At 39.1% G+C, this 27,328-nt stretch overlaps 1 protein-coding gene across 2 annotated transcripts in view; it reads right to left on the bottom strand.

Annotated features, from left to right (window-relative positions):
* Positions 1–27,328, bottom strand: part of CPB2 (carboxypeptidase B2) — a 60,549-nt gene that overhangs the window by 20,553 nt on the left and 12,668 nt on the right. Inside the window, exons 2-6 of one of the 2 annotated variants that reach the window (XM_004759214.3) lie at positions 14,559–14,634; positions 12,130–12,254; positions 10,527–10,635; positions 6,171–6,272; positions 3,613–3,717 (exon numbers count right to left, since the gene is read on the bottom strand). In XM_004759214.3, coding sequence (XP_004759271.1) covers positions 3,613–3,717; positions 6,171–6,272; positions 10,527–10,635; positions 12,130–12,254; positions 14,559–14,634 — 517 coding nt within the window. The remainder of the gene's footprint in view (positions 1–3,612; positions 3,718–6,170; positions 6,273–10,526; positions 10,636–12,129; positions 12,255–14,558; positions 14,635–27,328) is intronic. The other variant, XM_013059796.2, reaches the window with a different exon arrangement.

The raw sequence follows: 27,328 nt of genomic DNA on the forward strand, positions 1-27,328 counted from the left end.
CATTATCTGGAGCCATTAGAGGACAGTAAAAAGAAAAGACAAGGGTGGTTCAACCAGATCAGATCAGGAATTTGGGTAAAAAGGCAACAGTAGAACAGGTTTCCCTGTTCTGAAAGTAGAACGTGCCTATGAAACCTTTCCATATGCCAAAATGGCATAAAATGAAAAGAGACCACCACTTTCCAAACACTTTTACACTAGTACCTATTTTTGCTGACTGAAAGAAATCTAGAGGACATTTTTTTTTCTTTTGTGAAGAAAGCCATTCCCATATGAATGTAAGTCTTTTATAAAAGTGAAGTGGCATCATGTGAGCTTTTGGAAAGAAGGGGATACCTGTATTAGGACAGGAGAACATTGATCTACTCCTCTGGCCCCTCAGCATCTGGAGATAGGAAAGAGCAGCCTCTTTCCCTCAAGGAGTTTCTGTGAAGCCGTGTCCTTCACAACTCACATGTCAGCTAAGGTGAAGGGCAGCTGAAGGAATTCTGTGGAGGTCCTGAAGTTGCAGGGTGCCAACTTTGTGAGCAGCTACATGTGAGTTCTCCAGGTCAGAGGTCCAGAGGGAGGTTGGCACTGAGAAAAGCCAGTTGGCAGACAAAGTACTGAACAAGGTGTGATGCCCAACACATGCTGCTTGGGCTCCAATGATGTGCCAGACCCCGTGCTGAGTTTGATCCTAGGGATGCAATCATGCACAAGTCAGCCTCAGCTCCTGCCTTCGCGTTAGTACAAAGGATCTTCATTTGGCCTCCGCAGGATGAATGAAAGGCGTAGAAAGAAATGACTGACCTCAGGGTCCCCAAAGTGTGGAGTAACGGGATTCCCCTAAGCTGAGACCATACCATATAGAGTTGGAGAAGAGAGAGAGACTGTGAGATAGAAATACGTGTACATGTTGGTCTCTGCCCCACATCCCCTCTGTTCCTGGCACAGGCCTTGTAATTTCCTAAATGATAAGAGCAACAAAGGCATCTTTTGGTTTAGTATTTGGCCTTTGACCTTGGTTCCTGACACAGGACTTTTAAATCCCTTTGAATTTCCTGGGTGATAACAAAATCTTTTGTTCTCTGTGGTGACTCTTGGTGGGTTCCTGAGAGGAGGCTGGTCAACAGCAAAACCAAGCCAGGATCTTGGAACTTTCAGCCCCAAACCTGTCTTCCAGGAAGGGGAAAGAGGTTAGAAATTGAGTTAATGATCCATCGTGCCTACATGATAAAGCCTCTTTAAAAATCCTACAGGTATGGGGCTCGGGGCGGCTTCTGGGTTAGTGAGCATGTACAGTGGCTGGGGAGATTGGCCTAGCTGGGGAGGGCAGAGAAGTTCCACGTCCCTTCCCACACACCTTGCCTTAGACATCTCTTCCCCCTAGAGGTTCATCCGTATCTTTTATCGTATCCTTTTCTCAAAAAACCAGTAAACAGTAAGTAAACTGTTTCTCTGAGTTCTTTGAGCTGCTCTAGCAAATTAATCAAACCTAGGAGGAGGTCGTGGGAACCTTTGATTTGTAGCTGATTAGTCAGAAGCACAGAGAACAGCCTGGACTTTGAACTGGCAGCTGAAGTGTGAGAGGGGCAGTCTTGTGGGACTGAGCCCTTACCCACTGGGATCTGACTCAGTCTCCATGTAGACAGTGTCAGAATTAAGTTAAATTATAGGATATACAGCACGTGTTACAGAATTGCATGGTGTGGGGAAAGTACCCATGTATCTGGAGTTAGAAGTGTCGTGTGAGTGGTTGTTGTACAAGAGGAAAGGAGAAACACAGGAATGGTGTAGGTTTTCTTTACAGAGTTTTAAAAGCTAAGACTTCAACTTTGGGTTCTTTACTTTTTTAAACATAAAATCCATCCATACAAAATTTATAAAGCTAAAATCTTTTATTTTTCCTTCTGTTTGAATCACAAGTAAAAAAAATTTGGATTTCCTTTTCCTTTGTTTGAATCATTATGAAAAATGATTAAATTATTTGTAAGCAGGCAAGGACATTCTTAAATGTCCATTAAAAAGAGTTTATTGACTGACAAACCATAAGTGACTCTTAATCTCACAAAACAAACTGAGAGGGGGGAGGGGGTTTGGGAGAAGGGGGTGGGATTATGGACATTGGGGAGGGTGTGTGCTTTGGTGAGTGCTGTGAAGTGTGTAAACCTGGCGATTCACAGACCTGTACCCCTGGGGATAAAAATATATGTTTATAAAAAATAAAACATTAAAAAAAAAAGAGTTTATTGACTGTGTTGCTTTGGGCTATAAAAATCAGACTCCTGTTGTTGGGGCAAAATACTTGATGGTGATGTTTTGGGGCTATATCTCCTTTCCCATGGTATCTCCAGAGTCTGGAAACTCATAGGCAATTTATAAATATTTGTGGGATAAATAATTTAATCTTGCAAAGATTCGGCAAGCAGGCAGGGTAGGGGAGAGCATGTGTAATAGGAGAGAAGAGGTGTCAGTTTGAGAAGGATGACAAGTAAGGACAACTTCCCCAATAGGAATTAGAGTCAATAGGAATTAGAGTCTCTTTCTGGCCCTCTCCAGGTTCGGTGATGGAATGAAAAAAAGGTGTTCTTTCTTGCTTGCTCTGCACCTTTCTTTCTCCACTAACTGGTACTCCGTTCATTACCCAAAATGAATAAAACTACCCATCATGAGGAAGGATCTTCAAATGTCTGGGCTGTATTAAGGATCTAGTCATTTGAGAACTAGCCTCATTTGGTCAAGGTAGTACTGATGGTGGTGGGCCACTTTGCAGAAGGCTCAGGATTGCAGCAGCTCCCATCAGGGGAAGACCAGATGGCAAGGCAGGAGAAGGTAGACAAAGATGGTGTATTTGACAAGACCCAGCAAAGGCAGAAATGATTTTACCTTTGATGTACCTCATTTGTTAAGACAGATCAATCTAAGTGACTATCTTTTAATTTTTAAGAACAAATCTATTTTGTATAGTTGTATACCTGTGAATACAGAGACCAGAACCATTATCAGAAGGACACATACTTTAAGTTATTCTTCCAGTAGTAGAGGCTCTTTATATAAATCAATAGAGGGAACATTTATGCCCATTTTATAGGAAGTGAAGCAGAATTTTTATGTTTTCATTTATTATAGAGGTTTATAGTCATTATAATTTTTATTTTTATGCCATACTCTTTGTCTTATATATGGATTTTTTTGCTGCCAAGGCCTTCTTCACGGACAAAATCCCCCATTATAATATATTAGAATATATGATCTTCTCTGTAATGTTGTACTGTATGTTCACTTTTCAAGGGCAGACTATTGTCCTTAGTAAACACAATACTATTGCAAAATATTTCTTGATTATTTTCCAGCATTTAGCCTTAGCCTGAAATGTAGGAAGGAAAAGGTGGGCAATCTTTAGCGCGATTTAAGTGCTTAAAATTATGTCTCAAACTTAGTGTACACCAAGTCATCTGGTTAGCTTGTGAAAATTGTAGATTACCAAATCTTACCACCAGAGAGTTTAAGTTGAGAATTCTAGAATGCAACCTGGGAAAATGCATTTAATAAACAGTCCAGTTGATTCTGCACATGTTGTCTTAGGCCATGCACTGAGAAACTCTGGTGGAAGAGAATGTAAATACTTACATGGTTTATGAACCACAAGCAGAAAGCAGGAGAGATCCATTCTCTGGCATGGATTCCACAGTCGATCCATATGGCATTTTTGGCTGTTCGTTCTTTTCTGGAAACCTGCCCAAAGAAAACCAACAACAATAACAAGAAGCTTCAGTATAGTACTTCCATTTATATAGTGCTTATATTTAATTCTTGCAACAAATCTGTGAAACACACATTATTCTCTGCATTCCTTTGAGGGTTTCCTGGGGACATTAAAGGGTGGTGAGATTAAAGGATACTAGTTAATGTCACACAGCTGGTGAGAGTTGGGACTGACATTTGCACTCAGAACTTTTGATTTAGGGCCCTCTTGTTCTTCCACAATTACTTAGTCATACCAGAGCTGCATGTGGAAGTGTGGAAATAAAGACTACAGTACTAGAAATACAGCTGTATTTTGACACTTCCGTGAGGTAAATAGGTCCATGCAGTACGGGCAGCTTTCTGTAGGAGACGGAAATAAAGAAAGGTGTGGGAAGGGAAGCCAGTGATGCTGAAGATAAATTTGGACTCCCTTACCATTTTCCCCAGGGTGCATACTTTTTATGTATAGACTATTACCCTCATTTCACACAAAATGAAGCACACATCTAAGTTCACAGAAACTTATTACCACCAGGCCCAGGGACAGAGGCCTCATTCTGATTCATGGTATGGGAGCTAGTGCAAGTTGCCATTCTGGAATAAGAATTCCCAATCTGTCCTCAGTGATGGACTTTGGTGTCTTCAGAAATGTTCTCAAGAAAATCTCCACACAAAATGAATCATGGTTCGCATGCTTTTAAAAATCAGTTTCAACACAATGAGGGTGGGAGCAGAGTGTTATAAAATTAAACAAATATGTGGAGTTGAAATTCCAAAATAAGAAAAGGAGAGAGTTAGGGGTGCCTGGGTGGCTCGGTGGGTTGAGCCTCTGCCTTTGGCTGAGGTCATGATCTCAGGGTCTTGGGATCGAGCTCCGCATCAGGATCTTTGCTCGGCAGGGAGCCTGCTTCCCCCTTTCTCTCTGCCTGCCTATCTGCCTGCTTGTGATCTCTGTCTGTCAAATAAATAAATAAAATCTTAAAAAAAGAAAAAGAAAGAAAAGGAGAGAGTTAAATATTTATTGCCATTCCACAACACTCAGGGAAGTTTTTTCTTAACTAACTTGGAGCTAGTGATAATCCAGTAAGAAAGCAACAGAGAAAGTCAAAGGACATTGGCTTCCAAGAATGAAATAGTACACAGAGAAGAACTATCTGGCTGATTGAATCTATGCAATTAAAAAAAAAAATCTTGAGTTGTCTGGACGAGTTGTCGGACTCAATTTTCTGTCTAACGGTGCCAAGCAAACTCTCTTGGGTACTGATCCGGACACCGGGAAATGAAGGAACCCCAGAGACTCCCATCATATCACGTCCTTGGTCAAGTAAGACTGGTACAAAGGAAAGGCATGCAAGAAGCATGATCTTCTAATGTGTGAATCTGGGTTCTAGAAACACAAGTGCTGAAGAGTATACACAATAGGGCCGAACGCAAATTCCATAGATGGGTAGACCACAACTGCATGGAGTTAATTGGATGGACCAACTCAGCTTTCAAGAGGACCTGATGTTTCATACCTTGAGTTTGCACTGCAGGTTCTTAACAAAACAGATGAAAACCCAGGAACCCTGACTCAAAACTTTATCTTTGGATGACTAAAGACTCTCACCTCTCACAATTTAGATAGGTAATGTTGGGAAACTATATGTAAATTAAATGTTCTTAAATCAAATTTAGTTTTCTGATGCTTACTTTTTCCCTAGAACTGCTTTCTAAGTATTTGGATGGGAGGGGTGCCAGGGAACTGCTAAAAAAAAAAAAAAGAAGAAAAAGAAATTCAGAATTAGAAATTAACAGCAGGAATTAGCATGGTTTCCTGGCTCCCAAAAATTCTTTCTTTGACCATATTCACAGACTTTTACAAAGGCTAATTTATTCAACTAAAAAAAAAAAAAATCCAAATGGACAGGTATTGGAGCAGAAGCTTTCATATTAGTCCTACTGCCACAGTCCCTTTTCTCCCCCAGGGTTTGGTTGCTCAGCTGTTTCTTTGGTTGCAAAAACTAGATCAGTATCAGTGTTTGTCTGACAACAGATTTCTCTCCATTCCCCCTGCCTCCCAGGTAAGCCAGTCAGAGGTGGTGGTGGTGGGTGTAAATAAATAAGGTACTTGAAAAATAATCCAAATGACTCCCCTCCTTTTATGAGGTGAGCCAACAAAGCTCAGGAAGGTTAAATGGCTTATCTATGTCCCATAGATAGAGACAGCGTAGATCCCCCAAAATAGGATTTCTACTCTCATGCCAGTACTGCATTAGTGAAAGAAAGAATGTAAAGGTAATAACCAATCCCCAAATAGCTGGATATTAACATTGAGGAACACTTGCAATACAGATACTTCTTTAGCTCAAAGAAAAAAAAATCCCAGTTATAACAAGCAGCAGTGGAGAATTAATACATTCTTCAAAGTTGAGAGATGAGTGACTCTCCCCACAACACACCTTTAAAATATACAGTGGGTACTTCTCGTATGAGGATCCAATGTGGATTTTTTCAAGCATATCAGGATACTTCTCAGTTATGATTTCCATCCAAAAATAGATCTATCAAAACAGAAACCAGCAGTTAGTCACAGAGCAAGTTCAAAGCATTTCCCTGGGCAAAGGAAGCAGACAACTTCTGCAAGGCAAGGTGATCCCTTTAAAACCTTTGTATAAAGAAAGAGGGAGGAATCAAAGGAGTTACACCCTGGTGTTTCTTCTGCTGTTTAGGAAAATCAATAAAATTAAAATTTTCAAAGGTATCAAGGTTTAGAGGAAGAGTAGAAAAGCACTAAGAAACTTATGACAAAGCAGGAAAATTAATCTTTAGAATAGATCTCCTGAAAGTTATTTTTATTTATTTATTTATTTATTTATTTATTTTTTAAAAAGATTTATTTATTTATTTATTTGACACAGAGAGATCACAAGTAGATGGAGAGGCAGGCAGAGAGAGAGAGAGAGAGAGGGAAGCAGGCTCCCTGCCGAGCAGAGAGCCCGATGCGGGACTCAATCCCAGGACCCTGAGATCATGACCTGAGCCGAAGGCAGCGGCTTAACCCACTGAGCCACCCAGGCGCCCTGAAAGTTATTTTTAAAGGCTTATCACATCGAATCCCTGTCTCTGTGTGTACAATCTTCTTTACCATTCATTCATGAGTTCACATTTCTATAGGACTTTTTTTTTTTTTAAATATTCACTTTTCAAGGGTAACCCAAGGAAGTCCTGGGCACTGTCTTTGTGCAGGATAAATAGCAGTGCCCTTGTTCCCACTAGAGACTGGTATACTCACAACAAGTTGTGTAAAGTGAGAGGACGCGAAGATGAGGACAATCTGGAGGAAACATTCTCTCTTTCTCTGAGAAATTTGATTCAGAACTTTTCTCCTGGCTGGAAGTCTAGTGGTACTGGTGATTCTGTCAAGACTACAGTGGAAGGAAAAAAACCAAAACCTTCTGGCCCTGACTTTAGGCTAGTGTCCCCTTCAAAGCACAGTTTGAATGATGGAATTCAGGCACGTTTTAATGGAGACCAACTTCTCAGGGGCCACCTTTGTACTTTTATACCTTCTGAAATGGAAATGACCAGTCTTTGGTCTCATCTCTGGGACCTTAACAAGAGGTAATTTCAAACTGCAATCCTAGCTGATAGGAACTGGGGCACCATTTGCCCATGGATGCTCTTAGAGTAATATCACTAGGGTGAGTGGTTGTCCAGTGCTGGGAATTAAGATGTTCTTGAAAGGCCTACCTGTCACCAAATACTAATGCTGCCAGTGTCTGAGGTGTTGGCTGTCTACCTATCAGAGGTTTCCTCACTGGGGCTCTGTTTACTGTGCTACTCTTCTAAGACATGAGTGCATCTGAAAGAACTATTACATGAAAATATTTTGTGTCACAGTATTACTGGTTCAGGGGGGTTCCTGAAACTATGGAGGCTGTGTTGGATGAAGGCAGCCTTACAGAAAGCTTGATTCATTTCACAATCTAATCTGGGTTAATGAAGGTAACATCCTTTGAATAATGCTCTTCTTTTGCCATTTGTTTTAAGAAGTATTTTTTTTTGCCATTTGTTTTTCTCCCTATCATGGGTTAAGATTTCCTAGCAAGACATACAAATGGCTATCAGACACATGAAAAAATGTTCATCATCACTAGCCATCAGGGAGATTCAAATTAAAACCACATTGAGATACCACCTTACACCAGTTAGAATGGCCAAAATTAGCAAGACAGGAAACAACATGTGTTGGACGGGATGTGGAGAAAGGGGAACCCTCTTACACTGTTGGTGGGAATGCAAGTTGGCGCAGCCACTTTGGAGAACAGGGTGGAGATTCCTCAAGAAATTAAAAATAGAGCTTCCCTGTGACCCTGCAATTGCACTACTGGCTATTTACCCCAAAGATACAGATGTAGTGAAAAGAAGGGCCATCTGTACCCCAATGTTTATAGCAGCAATAGCCACGGTCGCCAACCTGTGGAAAGAACCAAGACAACCTTCAACGGACAAATGGATAAGGAAGATGTGGTCCATATACACTATGGAGTATTACGCCTCCATCAGAAAGGATGAATACCCAACTTTTGTATCAACATGGACAGGACTGGAAGAGATTATGCTGAGTAAAATAAATCAAGCAGAGAGAGTCAATTATCATATGGTTTCACTTATTTGTGGAGCATAACAAATAGCATGGAGGACAAGGGGAGATGGAGAGGAGAAGGGAGTTGAGGGAAACTGGAAGGGACGTGAACCATGAGAGACTATGGACTCTGAAAAACAACCTGAGGGTTTTGAAGGGGCAGGGGGTGGGAGGTTGGGGGAACCAGGTGGTGGGTATCAGAGAGGGCACGGATTGTATGGAGCACTGCGTGCAGTGCAAAAACAATGAATACTGTTACACTGAAAAGAAATAAAAAATTAAAAAAAAAAAAAGATTACCAAGCAAGAATCAATGACAAAAGAACCCCTCTGACCCACCAGGTGACCTTGTGGTGAGGGCTGAAGGAGCGATCAGTGCTGAAGGGGAAAGAAGGACTTGGTGGAATTTCCTGAACACAAGATGGCCATCGTTCCTATGAATCCTAAGGACTGAGGGTGGGAGGGAGGAGAGGTGCAAAATGTGTTCTGCAATGTCATCGTTACAAACAGAACTGTGTTCCCCTCCAAATTCACATATTGAATCTCTAACTCCCTGTGGCTTAGAATGTGACTGTATTGGAAGATAGGGCCTTTAAAGAGGTAATTAAATTAAAATGAGGCTGTTAGTGTCATCCTTAATCCAACCTGACTGGTGTCCTCATAAGACATGGAGATTAGGACATAAACATACACAGAAAAACCAGGGAGGTACACACAGAGAGAAGGGCATGTGAGGACTCAGTGAAAAGACAGCCATCTGCAAGTCAAGGAAAGACACTTCAGGAAAAACCAATCCTGCTGACAACTTGACTGTGCAATTCCAGCCTGAGAACTGTGAGAGAGTACATTTCTGGGGTCTAAGTGATCCAGTCTGTGGCACTTTGTTAGGGTTGACCAACACAGTCGTGTCCCCCCCCACCCATGTCTTTCCTGGAGACAAAGTAAGAAAAAGTAACCTTCTAACAAAAGAATTGAAAACTATTTAAAAACTACTTAAAAATACTTCTTAAGACATTCCTCCCTCCCCACCCAATTCAAGACAGCCATGACGTATTTTTTTGCAAATCATGCTGACGGAGCTTTGCAACCACTGTCATCAAGTTTGCTTCTGCAGGGCTGATGATGGACGCTGGAGGGAAGAGGTCTCGGCCGAATAGAGACAAGAGAGGGGAGATATAGGAAGGGGATGCAATTTTAAGCTCCCCATCAATCAGCCAGGCACATTGATTCTAGAAGCAGGCTGAGTTCTGGTTTAACTAACTGGAAAGGAACAGATGCTTTTGAAGATTAAACAGAAAATTGATTCTTATTTCTTAAGTCTTAGATGTCTTAAAAACATGGATATGGTCCTTAACAGTTTCTGGGCACCTAGCCAAAACGGATAAAAATACTTATATTAAGCAATAGAGCAGCATGCTCCTATGAAAGAAAAAAGGTATCAAGGGATTTTTATTACTTGGAGCAAACTATATAAAAAAGGAAGTCCTCCAAAGAGTTGACTCTTTCAAATAACAAATATGAAGATATGATTCTTAGAGGATTACATGAAAGCTTACGTCAGTCAACTGAGCCCCAGCATCTTTCTCAGGTTCCCTCTAGAAAAATTGGAACAGGTAAGTACTGATAGAAAAAAAAAAGTCAACTTTTTGATTAAAATACAGGTAGTGAATGATTAAAATACAGGTGTTGTTGTTGTTGTTGTTAAATAGATTCCTCCTAAGGGAAATAAAATGTGCTTAAGTGTACTAAATGTAAGTGAATAAATTCCTTTAATTCAGTGAGATAATGTTGCCATTATTCACTAAGAGTACAATCAGGGTAATGGTCCAAAGAGACATGATTAATTGGATTGTTAATTTTTTTGTAGCAGTTTCAATAAGAAGGTCCTATTTTTTATTTCTTGTTATTCGTTAGCATGCAGTATTACTCCTAACAGAGATACTCCCAGCTATGGACAAACAGCCTGCTTAGACGCAGTTTACAAAATACGATGCAATCTTCTCAGGGAAGACATCTACAAGAGGATAAGTTACCACCATATAATCAGCCTAATCACGAGGTTTTTTTAACCCTCTCCCACTAATTGTGTTTCTTTAATAATATCCCATGGTTGAAATGGCAATGCTAATTAAATGAAAGTAGTAATTTTGGAGAGAAATGTAATGACTTACCTCATTTAGTGGGTGATAACGTTCATAATATGAGGAAAAGGTCCGGGGGATGACAGTGTCATTGAGAGTTTGCTGTTGGATAAGATCTTTCACTTCTTCCACCAAGATGCTGGGGACAAAACAGGAGAGCTGATTCCCAAACAGGACTCTTATTTTCCCTGCCCACTGCAGGCACAACAGGTGAGCATGGGGAAAAATCATGGAGATATCTAACAAGCAAAAAGTCACCAAGGTGCAAACAATAACCCAGAATATTATACTAAACTGAAATTCACAAACCTTCTTGATTAAGCCCACATGGGTGTTGGAGAGAAAGCGGATCCTATGTGGTATGTTTTTAGGGCTTCCAGAAACTCACCCTGTCTGTACCATTACCAACATTCCTCGATTGTGATTTATCAGTTTTTAACGTATAGGTTAATGGACAACTTTCTTAAATCCGGAGTAACATTGGTTATTATTCTGTTTTCAGTTAAGGACCAAGGAAAAGCAGAAAGCCTTTTCTTTTTGTTTTTCATTGTGACAACCATTAGCCTATACCAGATGTTCTGCATAGCCAAAGATGGTCAAATCTCTAGAGAAATCATAGCACAGGGAAAGGAAGAATACCGGAAAGTCACCTTGTTTAAGTCTCTTGAGAAGTACCACCTTGTAAACTAGGCAAACATTTTAACTGAATTAAGCTTTTCCTTCACTTGGGATGAACAGTTTGAAAGTTAGCTATCATTTTAATATCATTTTCCTTTTTTATTTAAGCCAACAGACAAAAGCCAAGACTTTGACTTCAGAAGAGTCTGAGTTCAACCCTTAGCTCTGCTATGTTCTATGTGGTATGATCTTGCAAGATTCCTTTGTGAATACGAAACATTTTTTCATTTGCATAATGAGGATAATATCTCTCTCACAGAGTTAAATAAGAGTTAAATGAAGCAATGTATAGGAAGGTTCAGCACAGTCCCTGGAAGGCAGTAAACACACAAAACATATTATTAGTAATTATCATAGTGGATTATCCAAAGGCTGCCTGTTGATACACAGAAAAGAGCATGGCCTCCAGGAAGTACTAGCATAGCAGAAGGAAGACTGGCTCTTGGGCAGTGGATGCAGGAAGGAGACCCTGGACAGGAGAATCCAAGAGGAAGGGGACACGGAGTCTGAACAGAAATTGCCTCTGATACAATGTTTTATTTAGGACCAGACATTCAGAAATGTTCCCTGATCCTGTGAAGCAAGGGAGGAAGCCAAATCCCTTTTAGCAGCTGCTTTTTCAAGAGATACGAGAACACCTGCTAAGGTGAATGATCATTTTGCTTCCCATGTCTAGGCACAGAGTAGAGGGACCACAGGAAGGAAGGAACAAGGAGGAACTCAAAGGGTCTCCACAGATCCCTGAGTCTGAGGCATTTTCCTGTGAGATTAAGCCACTTGTCCAAGGTCACAGAGCTAGCCACTGGGGCCTCCTCACCAGTCCACTTCAGAGATTTCCATGTTGCCATGTTCAACATAAGTGTTTATTTTTCCTGGAAGATATCATACTGTCTGCTAATAAAATGCATCATAGGTGCTTATAAAGGCTACTCAGTAAATATTGAATGCCGCCTACCTGAATTGGATTGTGCTGTCATGTAAATGGGCTTTCACAAGGTTTACATCAGATACATTCACAAAAAAATGGACTTCTTTCTGCTTCGTAATTAAATCAGCTGTTACTGGCTGCCAGAGAACAATCTGAATTTTCAAAGGGGGAAAAGGGAAAACAAAAAAGGTCATTCACCGTTCTGATCCATAGCTAAAGCCGTAAGAGTGTGTTGATAGGAGAAATGAAAAAGACATTTCTTGGCCACTGGTCACCCGTCACCATTCACACATGAGGCAGTGGAAACATTTTTCTTGTTGGGGGCTTGTTTTACTTCTTCTCTGCAACCCTCGTTTCTAAAGAGGGCCTGGGACATACAGGGTTCTCAATAGATACTTGAGTATTGAATAAATGAGTGAATGAACATATTTATGACCCCACTATATAGCTGGCTGTGTATGTCAGATGTGTAAAGGAGAAATGAAATTCTGTCTAGAGAGAAGGTTAATCATAGTAATCATGTGTTGATCTTCTTTAATAAAATGTCCATGTCCCTGATATTATTAACCTTTTCTTTCATCTGATTATGGATTTTGGGCAATGCCTTCAATAACATTTACATTGTTTTTCTATTTTACTGTGTTTTTCCTGAGCACTTTTATACTCCTTTCCTTTGACCATTATAATTACACTTTGCTATGGGCTCAGCAATTTTTAGTTTTTTTCATTGTTATCATTTCATTGGAAAGAGTGAAGAAATTAATGCTCATAGCTTACTTTTCTAAAATCATACATGTAGGGTGCCTGGGTGGCTCAGTTGATTGAGCAACTGTCTTTGGCTCAGGTCATGATCCCAGAGTCCTGGGAAGAGTCCCGCATCGGGCTCCCAGCTCCATGGGGAGTCTGCTTCTCCCTCTGACCTCCCCTCTCATGCTCTCTCTCACTCTATCTCTCTCTCTTTCTCAAATAAATAAATACAATCTTTAAAAAAAAATCATACATGTAGGAAGGGGCAGAACAAGAACTAAAATTCTAAATCTCTGAGGCTTCCTCTGGCCATCATGTGGTGACATGAACACGCACCACTCAGTTCTGTGGAGAGGAGCATCGCTGAGTTCCTTTCACAGCCCCTGCCCATCTTGATCCACTGGAGACAGGGGCTGTGCTGCTCCCAGGCTGCAGCCAGCCACTGACTGAGAACCAAGGGTGGATTCTTGCAGACCATTTCTGCAAGATCTGGTTTTCCTCCTCCAGGTGACTTTAGCTTAAGGACGCCCCACTGGTCTAGCCAAACCTTCATCAGAACTGCCCTCAGTCTAAAGAGTCTCCATTTCTGCACAAGCGTCAGAGCTCTGTCATGGTCTGAAATTGCCCATTGCTATCTCCGGCTTCCTCCTCTTCTTCCATCACAAGCATCCTCCCCTAATCCTTCCCTGGCATCTTTAATCTGGTCTTGGTGTCTGTTTCTTGGAGAAACTTCTCTGGCAAATAGGGAGCCATCAGTTTTCTACCATGGTCTTAGCTTTCTACACCTTAAGCATTCTGGGGATATGGGACCCAGGGATGAAGATTTTAATAAGGGTTCCCTTGTGGTTTTGATACTTATTCCTTTTACAAACCATTGTCTTATAAGCAGAGTTCTAGTGGACTTCTGTTATCACAACAGCTTTGTAAGTACAGACTTTTATTCCCAAAATACTATTATGAAATTGGCTGAAAAGCCAATAACAAAAATGAAGTTCTGATTTTAGTGACCAACAAAATCATGGATTATATAAAGAGGGAGAAGGCTTTCAGAAGAGGGGTTGAAGGGTGGCTGGGTGGCTGAGTTGGCTGAGGGTCCAACTCTTGACTTCAGGTCGGGTCACAATCTCAGGGTCGTGAGATTGAGCCTTGTGTCACTCTCCGTGCTGGGTGTGGATCCTGCTTAAAATTCTCTCTCTCTGTCTCTTCCTCTGCCCCTCTGTCCTGCTTGCTCTGTCTCTATCCCAAAAAAGAAAAAAAAAAAAAGAGGGGTTTATACCAGCTATGTGAATCAGACAACATAGAACAGAACATGGTACACGAAATTTCCATCTAGTGAAGCTAATATACAGCTAATCTTTGAAGACTGTGGGGGTTAGGGTGTCAACTCCCATGCAGTTGAAAATCTGCATATAACCTTTGACTTCCCCAAAACTTAACTACTAATAGCCCACTGTTAATTGGAGCCTTACTGATAATATAAACAGCTGATGAACATGTATTTCATGTGTTGTATGTATTATATACTGTATTCTTATAATAAACTAAATTAGGGAAAAGAAAACGTTATTAAGAAAATCATATGGGAAATACATTTACAGTACTATACTATATTTCTAAAAAAAAAAAAAATCTGTGTGTAAGTGAATCCCTGTAGTTCAAACCAGTGTTATTCAAGGGTCACCCGTAGAGATAAATGAGGGAGAAATTACCTCATATGTTGTAGTAAGATTCTGTAGAATCTGAACTTGCCTGGAAGTTTTAGGAAGAGCAGATAAAACCTGGCCACTAGGAAAAAATAAGACAGAATTTTGACGTTAAATAAAAAAAGTGAAAATGAGATAAATTATACTGGGAGGGGCTTTGAGGTAATTGCGAAGAAAACAAGCTTTAAATGGTAAAAGAGGATTTTGCTACAGACAAAGTGTTAAAAAAACATATACTTGCCCATCCTTTCTGTTCCTGAGCAGCTGCCAAATCAATAACTCTCTTGAATGGGAATACTTACTTCTTTCTTGTGTGTGTGTGCAAGCGTGGGTATGTTTTAATATTAAAAATTAAATATTTAAGGGCACCCGGGTGGCTCAGTCATTAAGTGTCTGCCTTCGGCTTGGGTCATGATCTCCTTGGATCGAGCTGCACATTGGGCTCCCTGTGGCAGGAAACCTGGTTCTCCCTCTCCTACTTCCCCTGCTTGTGTTCCCTCTCTCACTGTCTCTGTCTCTCTCTCTTTCTGTCTGTCTCTCTCTCTCTGTCAAATAAATAAATAAAATCTTTTTTAAAAATGTTAAAAAATCAAATATTTAATGCATAAGGGAATATTTACATGAATATTCACTGATTAAATAATAAAATGAGTACCTGGGAACCCATTATGCCACTTAAGAAATCCAATGGTTTTGGGTGTCCTTGAAGCTCTATGTGGCCCTGTCTCTACATAACCAAGATGTCAGAAATAGACTTGAGAGTAACAATTACCAAGACAATAACTAGGTTTGAGAAAAACGTTAATGACTATATAGAATCTCTAAGGGCAGAAATGAGACCCAATCAGGACAAACTTAAAAATGTTATGAATGAAATGCAATCTAAGTTGCATACTCTCAGTGTAAATGAGGCAGAAGAATGAATTGAGTGAGATAGAGGATAAGATGATAGAAAAGAAGGAATTTGAGGCAGCATGGGAAAAATAAATTAAAACCCAATGAATCAAACTGCAACATCAGTAACTTAATGAAATGTTCCAATATAAGGATTTGGGGGACCCTAAGGGGGTGAAGAGAGAGAGAGGTCTTGAAATATATTTGAGCAAATCATAGATGAGAACATCCTTAAACGGGAAGGAAACAAGCCTTCATGTCTAAGAGGCAGAGAGGACCCCTCCCAAGATCAATGAGAACAGACTGATGTCATGACATATAACAATATAATTTGCAAATCTTAGATCTAAGGAAACAATCTTGAAACTGGAAAGGGGGAAGAGATTTCTTACGTACAGGGGGAGGAACGTCAGATTAATGTCAGACCTGTCCACTGAGACCTGGCAAACCAGAAAGGGCAGGCAAGACATATTCAGGGCACTAAATGAGGAGAATATGTTGCCAAGGATACTTTATTCGGCAAGGCTGTCATTCAAAACAGATGGAGAGATAAGAAGCTTCCAAGACTGGCAGGAGCTAAAAGAATATGTGACCACCAAGCCGGCCCTGCAAGAAATATTAAGGGGTTTCTATAAAAGGAGAAAGACCCCAAGAATGATATAGAGCAGAAACTTAAAGAGACAATTTATAGAAACAAGGACTTCACAGGCAACATGATGACAATAAAATTGTATCTTTCAATAATCACTCTCAACGTGAAAGGCCTAAAGGCTCCTATGAAAAGGCACAGGGTTGCAGATTGGATAAAAAGACACAACCCATTCATCTCCTGTCTATAAGACACATTTTGAACCTAAAGACACATCCAAACTGAAATTGAGGAGATGGAGAAACATTTTTCATGCCAATGGACCTCAAAAGAAAGCTGGGGTAATAATTCTTATATCAGACAAATTAGATTTTAAGCTAAAGACTATAGTTAGAGATGCAGAAGGACACTATATCATGCTTAAATGGTCTATCCAACAAGAGGATCTCACAATTGTAAATATCTATGTCCCCAACATGGGAGCAGCCAACTACATAAGCCAACTGTTATCCAAAATAAAGAGACATATTGATAATAATATGTTAATAGTATGAGACCTCAACACTCCACTCTCAGCAATAGACAGATCATCTACACAGAAAATCAACAAAGAAACAAGAGCTTTGAATGACACACTGGATCCGATGGACTTCACAGATATAAAACAACAGAATTCATTCTTCTGGAGTGCACATGGAACATTCTCCAGAATAGACCACATGCTAAGTCACAAATCTGGTCACTATTGATACCAGAAGATTGAGATTATTCCTTGTATATTCTCAGACCATAATGCTTTGAAACTAGAACTTAATCACAAGAAAAAATTTGGAAGGAATTCAAACACTGGGAAGCTAAAGATCATCCTGCTTAAAAATGTTTGGGTCAACCAGTAAATCAAAGAAGAACTTAAGGGCACCCAGGTGGCTCAGTTGGTTAAGCAACTGCCTTTGGCTCTAGTCATGATCCCAGAGTCCTGGGATTGAGTTCCGCACTGGGCTCCCAGCTCCAGGGGAGTCTGCTTCTCCCTCTGACATCCTCCCCTCTCATGTTCTCTCTCACTCTCTCAAATAAATTAATAAAATATTTAATTTTTTTTATTAAGCCACCAACTTTATTTATTTTTTTTTATAAACATATATTTTTATCCCCAGGGGTACAGGTCTGTGAATCACCAAATTAATAAAATATTTAAAAGAAAAAAAAAAGAAGAACTTAATTCATGGAAACCAATGAGAACAAAAACACATTGGTCCAAAACCTAAGGGAAACTGCAAAGGCAGTCCTAAGGGGGAAATACTTAGCCATCCAAGCCTCTCTCAAAAAAATAGAAAAATCCAAAATACACAAATTAGCTTTATACCTTAAAGAACTGGAGAAAGAACAACAAATACAGTGTCAGTCATATATAAGAAGAGAAATAATTATGATTAGAGCAGAGATCGATGAATTAGAAACCAGATATATAGTAGAGCAGATCAAAGAAACTAGAAGCTGATTTTTGATAGAATAAATAAGGTTGATAAACCACTGGCCAGACTTACCCAAAAGAAAAGAAAAAGGACCCAAATAAATAAAATCTTGAATAAAAGAGGAGAGATCATGACTAACACCAAGGAAATAGAAACAATTATTAGAAATTATTATTAACAACTGTATGCCAATAAATTAAGCCAAGTGGAAGAAATTGGTGCCTTCCTGGAAACCTATAAACTACCAAGGCTGAAACAGGAAGAAATTGACAACCTGAATAGACCAATAACTGGTAACAAGATTGAAGCAGTGATCAAAAACCTCCCAAAAAACAAGAGTCCAGGGCCTGAGGATTCCCTGGGGAATTCTACCAAACATGCAAAGAAGAAATAATACCTATTCTCCTGAAGCTGTTTCAAAAAATAGAAACTGAAGGAAAACTTCCAAGCTCATTCCATGAGCCCAGCATTACCTTGATCTGAAAACCAGGCAAAGACCCCATCAAGAAGGAGAATTACAGGACAATATCCTTGATGAATATGAATGCCAAAATTCTCAACAAGATCCTAGCTAATAGGATCCAACAATATATTAAAAGATTATCCAGCATGACCAAGTGGGATTTATTCCTGGGATGTAAGGGTGGTTCAACATTCACAAATCAATCAATGTGATAGATTACATAAATAAGAGAAGAGACAAGAACCACATGGTCCTCTCAATTGATGCAGAAAAAGCATTTGACAAACTACAGCATCCTTTCCTGATTAAAACTCTTCAGAGTGTAGGGATAGAGGGAACATTCCTCAATTTCATAAAAACCATCTAAGAAAAGCCCATAGCAAAAATCATTCTCAATGGGGGAAAGCTGAGAGTCTTTCTCTTCAGATCAAGAACATGACAAGGATGCTCACTCTTGCCACTATTGTTCAATGTTGTAGTAGAAGTCCTAGCAAAAGTAATTAGATAATAGAATAAACAAAAGGTATTTAAATGGGCCAAGAAGAAGTCAAACTCTCTCTCTTCACAGAAGACATGATACTTTATGTGGGAAACCCAAAAGACCCAAAAGACTGCAAACTCTAAATTATTAGAACTCATACAGCAATTCAGTAATGTGGCAGATACAAAATCAATGCACAAAAATCAGTTACTTTCCTATACACTAACAATGGAACTGTAGAAAGAGAAATTAGGAAATCAATTCCACTTACAAATTCCATTTATAATACTAGAAACCATAAGATACCTTGAAATAAACCTAACCAAAGAGCGAAGGATCTATACTCAAGAAACTACAGAAAACTTATGAAAGAAATTGAAGAAGACACAAAAAGATGGGAAAACATTCCACACTCATGGATCAGAAGAATAAACATTGTTAAAATTTCTAAGTTTCCCAGAGCAATCTATGCTTTCACCACCATCCTGATCAAGATACCAATGATATTTTCCAAAATTCTGGCACAAACCAGTCCTAAAATGTGTATGGAACCAGTAAAGACCCTGAATCACCAAGGAAATATTGAAAAAGAAAAACAAAGCTGAGGGCATCACATTGCCTGATTTCAAGTTTTATTACAAAGCTGCGATCACTAAGACAGCATGGTATTGGCAGAAAAACAGACACATAGATCCATGGAACAGAATAGAGAGCCCAGGATTGGACCCTCAACTCTATGGTCAACTAATATTGGACAAGGCAGGAAAGAATATCCAATGGGGGGGAAAGAAAAACAGTCTCTTCAATAAATGGTGCTGGGAGAATTTGGCAGCTATGTACAGAGGAATGAAACTCAGCCTTTCGCTTACACCATACCCAAAGATAAATTCTAAATGGATGAAAGATCTCAATGTGAGACAGGAGTCCATCAAAGTCCTAGAGGAGAACAAAGGCAGTAACCTCTTTGACATTGGCTACAGTAACTTCTTTCAAGACACATTTCCAAAGGCAAGGGAAACAAAAGTGAAAATGAACTTTTGGAACTTCATCAAAATAAAAAGCTTCTGCACAGCATAGGAAATAGTCAACAAAACAAAGAGGCAACCCGCAGAATGGAGAAGATATTTGCAAATGACACTCAGGTAAAGGGCTGGTATCCAAGATCTATCAAGAACTTCTCAAAATCAATGCCCAAAAAACAGATAATCGAGTCAAAAAAATGGGCAGAAGACATGAACAGACACTTCTCTAAAGAAGACATATAAATGGCTAACAGACACATGAGAAAATGTTCAACATCATGAGCTATCAGGGAAATTCAAATCAAAACCACAATGAGATACTACATTTTACCAGTTAGAATAGCAAAAATTGAAAAGAAACAACAAATTTTCAAGAAGTTACGGAGAAGGCACCTGGGTGGCTCAGTTGGTTGAGCAACTGCCTTCCACTCAAGTCATGATCCTGGGGTTCTGGGATTGAGGACCACATTGTGCTCCCCCTGCACTGTGGGGAGCCTGCTTCTCTCTCTCCCTCTGCTTGCCACTCCTTCTGCTTGTGCTCTCTCTCTCTCTCTCTGTCAAATAAATAAGTAAACTCTTAAAAAAAACTTTATGGAGAAAGGGGAACCCTCTTACACTGTTGGTGGGAATGCAAGTTGGTACAGCCGCTTTGGGAAATAGTGTGGAGGTTCCTCAAAAAGTTAAAAATAGGATTATCCTATGACCCAACAATTGTACTACTGGGTATTTACCCCAAAGATATAGATGTAGTGAAAAGAAAGGCCATATGCACCCCAATAACATCAATGTACACAATAGCCAAACTGTGGAAGGAGCCAAGATGCCCTTCAAGAGACGAATGGATAAAGATGTATATACAATGAAATATTACTCAGCCATCATAAAGGATGAATACCCCACATTTGCATCAACATGGATGGAACTGGAGGATATCATGCTAAGTGAAATAAGTGCAATTATCATATGGTTTCACTTATTTGTGGAACATAAAAATAGCATGGGGGACATTAGGAGAAGGAAGTAGGGAAAAACTGAAAGTAGGGAAATCAGAGGGGGAGATAAACCATGAAAGACTATGGACTCCAGGAATCAAATTGAAGGTTTTAAAGGAGAGAGGAGTGGGGGAATGGGTGAGCCCAGTATTAGGAGGGCACGTATTGCATGGAGCACTGGGTGTTATACTCAAACAATGAATCACAGAACGCTATATCAAAAACTAATGATACACTGTATGGTGACTAATATAACACAATAAAAATTATAAAAAATAATATTTCATTGTACATTGTATTCCATATGTAGCATATAGGTATATACTGTTATCTTCTTTATCCATTTATCTATTGAGGGACACTTGGGCTGCTTTCATAATTTGGCTATTGTAAATAATGCTGCAATAAACATAAGGGTGTGTACATCTTTTCAAATTAGTGTTTTCATATTCTTTGGGTAAATACATAGTGGAATTACTGGAGCATATGGTAATTTTATTTTTAATTTTTTGAGGAATCTCTATAGTGTTTTACACAGTGGCTGTACCAGTTTACATTCCCACCAATAGCACATGAGTGTTCCTTTTTTACCATATCCTTGCCAATGCTTACTGGTTTTGGTTTTTATTTTAACCACTCTGATAGGTGTGAGGTGATATCTCATTGTGGTTTTGATTTGCATTTCCCTGATGATGAGTGATGTGGAGCATTTTTTAAATGTGTCTGTCAGCCATCTGTATGCCTTCTTTGGAGAAATGTCTGTTCATGTCTTCTGCCCATTTTTAATTGGATTTGGGGGTTTGTTTGGGTTTCTACTTTTTTGGTGTTCTGTTGTATAAGTTCTTCATATATTTCTGATAGTAAACCTTTATCAGATATGTCATTTGCAAATATCTTCTCCCATTCAGTGGGTTCTCTTCTAGTTTTTTCTTTTGTCTTTCTTATTTAAGTTTTTAAATCCGTTTGAAAATTATTTGTTTGTGTGTAGTGTAAAGAAAGAATTGAGTTCCTTTTTTCCTTCTTAGACTCATTTATTAATCATTAATACTTTCCCCAGGGATCAGCTATGCCAATTCTGTCATGTATAAGTTTTCGTACTCTTTGGCAGAAACAATGGTAGTTCATCACATCATTTTTCATTTCTGGGGATACACAAAGAAACCACATTTCCTAGCCTTCTATGAAGTTGTGTTGAGACCACGTGCCTGAGTTCTTAACAATGGAAATGTGGGAGGAAGAGATGTGCACAGTTAAGAGCAGGCGGGGGTCTTTATGTGCTATGTGCTCTCTTACCCTGAGACTAGAAGCAAAGAACCCCAAGGAGTTGCAATAGGGAAGCAGCCCAGATTTCCAGCTTGGAGGAGAGGGTGAGAGAAAGCCAAATGGGTTCATTAATTGGTGATACAAGTGAGAAAGAAACCTCTGTTGTGGCAAGTCAGGTTATTTCAGGGCACATTAGTTATAAAGGATAATCAAGGATTACCCTTACTGATGTGGGGTGGTCTATTTCTTGGATCTTTTTCTTTTTCTTTTTAAAAATATTTTATTTATTCATTTGATAGAGACACAGTGAGAAAGGGAACACAAGCAGAAGGAGTAGAAGAGAGAGAAGCAGGCTCCCCGCTGAGCAGGGAGCCTGATGCAGGGCTCCATCTCAGGACCCTGGGATTATGACCTGAACCAAAGGCAGATGCCTAATGGCTGAGCCACCCAGGTGCCCCTATTTCTTGGATCTTTTTATGTTCCATGGTTTTACTTGTCTATCTTTGGGCTGAAACCATTCATCTATGTGATCGTAGCTTCATATTAAAACGTAACAACCTATAGGATAAACTCCTGCTTCCCCTCTCCCTTGTTTAGTTCTTTTTAGACATTTTCTTGGTTGGATATTTTGCTTTTCCAAGTAAATTTTTAAAATCAGAGAGGAAAAAAATGAGACAAGAGGAAACCAGAGAAGACAAACCATAAGAGTCTCTCAATCTTAGGAGACAAACTGAGATTTGCTGGAGCGGAGGGATATAGGGGATATGGTGGCTGGGTGATGGACACTGGGGAGGGTATGTGTTGTGGTGAGCACTGAATATTGTGTAAGACTGATGAATCACAGACCTGTACCCCTGAAACAAATAATATGTTACATGTTAATAATTGAATTTGAGTTTTTAAAAAAATCAGCTTGTTATTGTTCCATGAAAAATGTTTGGATTTTGATTAATATTATTAAATCAATAATTTGGGAGATTTGACATTCTCCTGATTCTGAGTACCTTATCATTAATCCAATACATTTGTCTACTGGTTTAGGCATTCTTTAATAACCTTCAAAAAATTTTATAATTTTATCCATAAAAATATTACATATTTTTATATTCTAGCAAATCTCTTTTTTTCTTTTATAAATAGTGGTTTTTAGTATTTCATCTCTTAGTTCGTTCTTGTTGAGGTATAGAAACAAAATAAATTTTTAGATATTTATTTTCTATCCAGGTCCCTTGGAAGTTTTGATCATATTAATGTAGATACTTTGTTGTTGTTGTTTTTCTTTGCAAGAAATCATTACAATTGCTCATACTAAATTTGGTTCTTTCATTTCAAAGCCTGTGGAATTTTTTTCTTGCCTGACTCTATTGACTAAGATCTGCAGTACAGTGTTGAAAAGAAGTGGAAATAAAATGTATGATGCATAATTTTTAAGAAAAACTTTGGTAATGTTTCACCATTACAATGCTTGTGGCAGGGTTTGTAGGTGCTTTTTATCAGGGTGAAGAAGTTTCCTTCTACTCTGCTATAAGTTTTTATAAGGAATGGATGTGGACTTAATCATATATTTTTATGATTTTCTAGTTTTCTAGCTTCATCTCTTAATGTGATGAATTACATCAATAGATTCTTTTTAAAGTTGACACCTGGTTTAATTTGTTTTCTCACTTTTGCTTTGTCATATTTCTTTCTACCTTATAATGCTTGCTAGGGCCATAGGGGATGCTTAGCAATTCTTGGAAAGCCAAGGCAATAGATTGGTGTGAATCAATGTAGATTGACTTTATTTTTACATACCACCTAATCAAAAGGGAAAGAATTAATTAATTTTCTTATACATGCAGCTCTCTATCCATTTTTGCAGGTGAGGGAGATTTGGGTAATAGAGAATGGGATCAGTAAGGTGAGGAATTGCAGATATATGTGGAATCTGTTAACAGCGATGGCATTCTCAAATTTCTAGTATACCTCTAAGTAACTGTTTTATTTGAATTAAAATTAAGCTATATTGGTGGCATTTGCCAGAGGGGGCCCATTTTTAACTTAAGGAATTTTTTCTTTTATTTTTAGACAAATATTATCCTTGAAATGAGGGAAAAATATTATTTTAATCACAAAGAAAATATTTTGTTCTTTATTTAAAACGAATCTTAGGGGCACCTGGGTGGCTCAGTGGGTTAATGCCTCTGCTTTCGGCTCAGGTCATGATCTCAGGGTCCTGGGATCGAGCCCTGCATCGGACTCTCTGATGGGCAGTGAGCCTACTTCCTCCTCTCCCTCTCTCTGCCTGCCTCTCTGCCTGCTTGTGATCTGTCTGTCAAATAAATAAATAAAATCTTTAAAAAAAAAAAATGAGTCTTAACAGGTGCCTGGGTGGCTCAGTAAGTTAGGTGTCTGCCTTGGGCTTACATCATGATCTCAGGGTCCTGGGACAGAGCCTCCCATCAGTTTCCCTGCTCAGCTGGGAGTCTGCTTCTCCCTCTTCCACTGCCCCTCCCCCTGCTCATGTTTTCTCTCTCTCTCAAATAAATAAATGAAGTCTTTTTAAAAAATTAAAATAAATAAAACTAATCTTGGACTTTGGGGTGACCAGGTGGCTCAGTTAGTTGAGTGTCTGACTCTTGATTTCAGCTCAGGTCATGATCTCAGGGTTGTGGGATCTATCCCACATCAGGCTCTGCATTGGGCATGGAGCCTGCTCGAGATTCTCTCTCTCCCTCCCTCTCTCTCTGTTCCTCACTTCCCTGCTCATGCTCTCCTTCTCTCAAAACAAAACAAAACAAAAAACAAAAAACAAAACAAAACAAAAAAATCTTGGACTTTGCTTTTAGTCAAGATGGAGAAACAAGAACTAGGTTTACTCCCCTGCCAGAAATAAATAAAAAAACTGGACCCTCTCTCTCTATCTATATATTTAATAAATTGAGTATCAGCAACATGATGACCAGATACAACATTGTATCCTAGATTAGATTCTGAAACAGAAAAAGGACATTAGTGGAAAAACAGATGAAATCCAATAAAGTCTAGAGTTTAGGTAATAGTAATAGTGTTAATCATGTTGGATTTTTAGTTTTGACAAATATAACATGGTAATGTAAGACACAAACAGTAGGGGAAACTGAGTGAGGAGTATTCAGGAACTCTCTGTAATTTCCTGCAACTTTTCTGTAAATCTAAAAATATTCCAAATAAATTTTATATTTAAAAAATATAACAAGAGCTCTGGAAGTACAGAAGAGGTTATGACAACTTATGCTTGTCATTATTAGCAAAAGATTTATGGAAGAGATGATTGAGTAAATTAGAGTATGGAAAGACCCTGTGGCAGGAGACAAAAAGGCACTCTTGGGGAAATAGCAAACTGTCTGTTGTTGCCAAGTGGAATATGATAGTAGCTAAACAGAAATTAATTGGCTCTCCTCTAGAGAAGATTTTGAATGCACATTGAGAAATCTGGTCTTTATCTTGTAGGCAGTTAGGAGTTAGGAAAAGGACATCACTTGTGATTTATGAGAATAACTTTGACAGCAGAATGGAGGGTGGTTTTATTTTAGAAATCCTGATTAAAAGATTTAAATTCTAGAAACAAGCCTATGGAGTCTTGATTTTCTGAAAAAGGAAAGACTGACTCATAGAAAAAAGATACTAGGAAATTTTATGTCAATCCCTGGTACAGTTTCAGTGTACGTTATTCAACCAGTGCTTAAGGAAATATGTCCAAGGGTAGTTACTGAAGGATCATTCATAGTAACAATACCTGGAAACCACATAAATGCTTCTCAGTAACAGAATTATTGAATAATGGTAATGTCTGCACATTCCAGAATGCTTTGTGGCCATTATAAAGAATGGGTTAGATTTGTAACAATTAACCTGCCAGAGATTTACATGATGTTCTAAGAGAAAGAAGCAAGATATGAAGAAGTTTTTAAAATATTACCCCATTTTAGTGAAAAAAATAAATAATAAAGAAAAAGGAAAGTCATATGTGTTGAAGGCAGGAGAAAAGTGATGAATGAATAAGCAGCACATAGTTAACATCGATTTGGGTGGTGGGGGATGGCTGTTAAAAGACTGGGTAGGTAAGAGAAGTGGGGGAGGAAATAAGATTGTTTTTTTAAAAGGACTCTATAGTTCCAATAGAAGATCTGATATTTGACAAATGTAAAATTACACAAGGGTGTATATAAATGTATAGAGAAACACAGGAAAGAATGATCACCAAAATGTTAATGACATTTCCTCAGGGTGATGAAATTTCAGTGTTTCTCTCCCCAGTTTTATGCTTTTCCATATTACTGATTGACCAAGAAGAACGCTTATTTTCTTTAATCAGGGGGGAAAACTATTACAAAGTTACTCTGTGAAAAAGCCACTGCCAAGCATCTTAGACTGCTGATGACCCTTTTGCTAGAACATCCCTTGTTGTTTTCAAATGTTCTCTGAACCCATCAGGGGAATATAATGGGTTTTCTAGTCTTTCATAATATTTTCATTCAAGCATGTCCTGTTCTAGGAATTTTTTAAATTTTTTTCTTTCATCTGCCATAATAGCTCTGACATTTCTAGTTTACTAAATGTAGGCCACGGTTTTCTCTAAGCTTCCAAAAAACGTCCTGGCACCAATTAGCACCACCTCCCAAGGATCTAACAAGAATGTCAAACCCTGTATCTTGGGCAAGTACACCTCTTTAAGGATATAGTCCCTCTCCTTTATTAACATACTCAGCACTTGAGCAGTTAGATTATGTCATGACTTAACCTTGGGGGTTGGGGGTAGGAGGTGAGGTGGGAGTAGATTCTGAGGGTTGAATGTAAGAGATGACATTACAGGACTGAGCTCCCCATAGCAATGGGGGTGATGAATTGTTACACAATAGAAGCCAGGTGGCAGTGTTTAACCATACTTGACAAGTTAAGCCCAGAAGAAAATGACCCATGGAAAGCTTAGAGTTAGTTAAGAGAACATAGAGTTCTCAAGGGCAAGATAAATGGCAGCCAACAAGAGTATTGCTCAATCTTTACAATCGAAATAAATCAAGGATGAATATGAGAAAAGCTAAGGACAGCTATCTCTACCAAGAGTCATAGTGCATTGCCCAGTTTCCAATTGTAGCTTCTTAGACCCAGTTCTTGGACTCAGAATCTCTTTCCTGAAGTGGGGAGGCAAATTCCCACAAGGAAAGACCCTGCAACAGTATAGAAAGGGGATATGATAATGACTTCCTTTGTTCCTTCCCAAAGAAACCTATGAAAATGGACTCTGGAACTCTGCACACTGCAGAAAGGGAAATGCTCAATCATTTTGAGGTCTTTTGGATGCAAGATCCAGGCTGACATTGACACCTGGAGGTCTGGAATCCTAGTGTAGGTCCAGCTCTTGGTGGGGGCACTGGGTCTATGGACCTCCCCCACCCCTATGATCATTTTCCTGGTTCACAAATGTAAAACTGAGATGGACACACAAGGTAATTGGTAGAACCCCCATGTCAGTTCCTTTCCTGTAAAGTAAGAGCTATAATGGTTGGAAAAGCCAACAGGTGAAACCATACCCTCTCACCCTCACCCAGGAGAAGCCAAAAAACCCAGACAAACAAAAG

This window comes from Mustela putorius, unplaced genomic scaffold (genome assembly GCF_011764305.1).
Source record: "Mustela putorius furo isolate JIRA1106 unplaced genomic scaffold, ASM1176430v1.1 tig00000179_pilon_pilon_pilon, whole genome shotgun sequence".
Classification (NCBI taxonomy): domain Eukaryota; kingdom Metazoa; phylum Chordata; class Mammalia; order Carnivora; family Mustelidae; genus Mustela; species Mustela putorius.